This window comes from Gnatocerus cornutus, chromosome 5 (assembly GCF_029298725.1).
Source record: "Gnatocerus cornutus isolate USDA-ARS CGAHR chromosome 5, icGnaCorn1.1, whole genome shotgun sequence".
NCBI classification, from domain to species: Eukaryota; Metazoa; Arthropoda; class Insecta; order Coleoptera; family Tenebrionidae; genus Gnatocerus; species Gnatocerus cornutus.
The window spans coordinates 8,603,098-8,606,854 of NC_142237.1; the positions used below are offsets into that span (position 1 = coordinate 8,603,098).

At 39.8% G+C, this 3,757-nt stretch overlaps 1 protein-coding gene across 1 annotated transcript; it reads left to right on the forward strand.

Annotated features, from left to right (window-relative positions):
- The first annotated feature begins 340 nt into the window (after window positions 1-340).
- LOC148174141 (popeye domain-containing protein 1-A-like) lies at window positions 341-2,263 on the forward strand. The gene is made up of 6 exons (XM_088035838.1): window positions 341-626; window positions 670-1,030; window positions 1,078-1,404; window positions 1,458-1,678; window positions 1,728-1,937; window positions 1,987-2,263. The coding sequence occupies exons 2-6, from the start codon at window positions 678-680 to the stop codon at window positions 2,172-2,174; spliced, it is 1,299 nt and encodes a 432-aa protein (XP_087891964.1). The 5' UTR covers window positions 341-626; window positions 670-677; the 3' UTR covers window positions 2,175-2,263.
- The last annotated feature ends 1,494 nt before the right edge of the window (window positions 2,264-3,757 follow it).

Here is a 3,757-nt window from a genome sequence, read left to right on the forward strand (position 1 = left end):
TTCCTTCCAGGTCGCAAAAAACACGAAAAAAATAGAAGCAACAACCAAACCATCAACTTTTTAATAACATTGGAGTCCAAATCATCCCCTGTTTATGTGTCACATTAAAATTTATAGCACATTTCGTTTAAACGAGTACAGAATTTTATAGAATCGTAACTGGCGAGTTATAAGGTCGCCTGTGTGGAATGAAGTCTCCACGAGGGCAAGGGCGTTGGTGGGCGATGGCTATTTTGAATTTCCATGTGAATAGTGATGTGAAGGAAAAGCTTCATCTTGAAGGAGTGTTTGGAAAGCAGTGTCGTTTCGTGGAGCGACCCTGTATAACGCCGACGTAACAGACTGATATCGATTGGACGAATACAATGAGGCAGTCGTCCAATTCGGGCGCTTTTCCTCTAATCTCGAGAAAATCCCTGTGTGTTCTTCTGGGAGACAGTACAATGGGGCGTGTCGATGAGGTTACATCGCACGCTGTTCCGATTTTCTCTTAAATATTTGAGCGCAAAACAACAATCCGCCACAAACAATCTAATCGCCCAATCATGATCCCACAATCACGATCAAAGAGTATATCAACGCGGAAAACCACAGAGAAAACTTGATAGGGAACTAATATGTTCAAGGTAAGTGCTTGTAAATCTGTTCCAGTCTAAAACCAGATTGTAGAAAGCACAATGGAAGTTCCTTTAATCCAGTCGAGGACACACATGTCCAAAATTATCATCAAAACCAGCTTCAGCGATCCCACGAAGAAACCATCAACAATGACACCACCAAAAAATTTTACGTATTTGCCGGAGAACACGACTTGGAGTAACACTGATTTGGTCTATAATCTCACCAATTCTTCCGACTATGATTACGACTTCCAAACTTTTAACACTACTGCTGTGGCGGATTCCGGATCTTGGGCTTTGTGCAAGGAGTGGACTCCGGCGCAACATCCACTTTTTCAAACGGCGAATTTTTTCTTCGCTGCTGCTTTTTTAGTGCCTAGTAGCTTTAAACAAAGCGTTTTAATCGTCAGGTACGACCTCACGCAACCATTATTTCTCTTCATTCTTACGATTTTAGGGCTCTCCTGTCAATTGGTTACTTCTTTTTAACTCTTTGGGGCGGAGTTGAAGTCTGCGCCCCCGATATCCTTCTATGGAATTCTCTTCTTGTTATTCTTAATATGACGCACACCGCCTTATTGGCGTGGAGGTTCCTTCCACCGACTCTGACGCTGGAGCTAACGGATCTGTACATGAAAGTCTTCAATCCATTGCGAGTCAGTCGCAAACATTTCAAGGAGTTGGTCAGGGAAGCCAAGGTGATGACCCTCGAACGTGGAGATATCTACGCAGTAGAGGATGTCAGCCCGGCTGACGAAAGACTGTCAATTTTGCTCAAGGGAAAGTAAGCAAAAACGACTCTTTACGGAACTAGTCTTACATTTTTTACTGCTACAGGTTGCGTGTAACTTGTGATGACACACACTTGCATTTTATAAACGTGCACCAGTTCGTGGATTCCCCCGAATGGGAGTCAAACCACGAGCAATCCGACGACGTTTTCCAAGTGACCATCACTGCTGAAGAGGACAGTGAGTACTTATGTTGGCCTCGGATGAAATTGGAGCGAGTACTGCGCCATCGACCGGTCCTGAAAGTTATCCTGGATTCCATCATAGGTACTATATTTGATCTCCTCTAATTATAGAACAAACATTCTTTTTGTAGGAAAAGATATCACTCAAAAACTCTACGCGTTAAACGAGCATCTCTCAGGTTTAAGCGACGGAAGGAACAGAGGTCGTCGAGATGAAATTTGGGCCAAAGCACATAATCGCAGCATGTCGATGGATGCTGTGAACACCGGAACCACCGGATTAGTGAGATCGCAAGCTTACCGCATAGTTCAGAGAAAAAACTCCTTGAATTCGAATGAAAGTAAGGTAGAGGCTGCAACCAGTTAAACGTATTAATAGTTGTATTCTAGTGGGTTCAATGGCGAAGCTCCAGACCCAGTGTTGGGTACCTTTGGTGGCCAATCAGTTTCCAGCAACCTCGCCCTTTATGGGCCACAACACCTCAAGTCTTCGTATCCCGGAAGTGCACACTTCGTCGACAAAGCGCTCGTTTCGTCGGAAGGAGCGCGAGGTCAAGTTCGAAAATCCATCAAAATAAGACTCTGATGTGTTTGGGAATGTTCAAAATTTTAGATTCTGACGTTGGTACTAGTGTTAATATTTATTCGATGTTTGCGTTCAATTTACAACACGAATCTGGCCTTAATTTCGTGCACTCTCATGCTAGTTATCGATAATCGTATCTTTCTTTACTCAAGAGTTGTTGATTCATAATAAGCTACATGAATTTGACCACAAAATTGTGCCTTTGGTGCGCATAAGAGAGAAAAGTTCAACGGTTTTATCTTTCAGTTAACAAATTTCAAACAGCACGCAGTCATCCCGAAAATAGCAATCAAACCAAATTTTTATCAGTGAATTCCACAAATTTGCCTTCCAATCAAAAATTCAACATTTTAACTGTAGCGTTTTAAGGAAGACTACCTATAGGGTTTGCTACGAATGTTTTATAAACTGCTGTAACATATTATAAATGTTAGCGATATTTATATGTGTATATATTTATATTTGTATGTTTATATCTGTCGTGTTTATAAGTTATAAATAAAATTGTTTCTTTTACCACTGTTACTGCAGTCTTTCCATTCAAAATTCCCGCCCAGAAGCCCCGCCACTATTAGTCGGAGACGCGAAATTCCACGAAAACAAAAAAACGAGGTTTGACTTGCTTCGGAAAATTTATTTAAAATCAATACTAAATTCGCGGGCTTTAATTAATTTTGCTGCACCATTCCAAACTCCACACCAGAGAGCGCTTAACGTAATTAATAATTCTAATAAAAAAACAATAATGGTATAAAATATTAATATGCAAATTGAGAAGCCAAATTTGTACAAAAAAGTATTAAACAATACAAACAAGTAATCAAGTCTTTTATGGATGAGAAAAAAATGAATAGCATTCCGTAAACAAAATGTTGTAATTTCCAATATTTGGTTTAGATTAATCGTAATAATTTCAGATAAACAGGATCAATATTTTTTTGTTGTTTTGGCATTGTTGTTCAACGATTCTAAATACCTAAATATACGTTTTTCCATGCGTTTTACCATTTATTCCACCATTTGCGCTAGTATTGTTGGCTGCCTACTCCGCAGAGCTTTCATTATTTGCGCTTTTCAGAGCGTCGAGCTTGAAAAACCGGTTTTACGTCAACTTAAGCTGATTAAAAAGCTCATCACCGTCGCAACCAATCTTTAATATGGTCTCGATTACTTTATGAGCTGAGTCATTTAAAAATTAATTTTTAATTAGAACTGTAGATTAAAATCGTAAATTAAGCTCGTGCGCTCTTCAAACTGAAAAGTGCAGATGGCGCCATTGACAAAATTCAGGAAACAAAAGGAAGTTGTTATGCCACGCCACCTTCTTACCAATGTTTCCTTTTATTTACACTCAATTGCCGCAGGGTGTTGAAAAAAAAACAAAATGAGCATCGGATTTTGATTTCGGGAAGCTAATCACCAAAAAATTTAAACAAACAAAAATCGAAATATAAAGAAAACACGTTTAAGATGTTTGGTGACAACGCGGATAAATGAGCGAAAAGTAGTCGATTCCGCCAAACCGAAGCTGTTTCCGGAACTATGCTGCACGTACTTCCTGTCAGGGCGATGAAG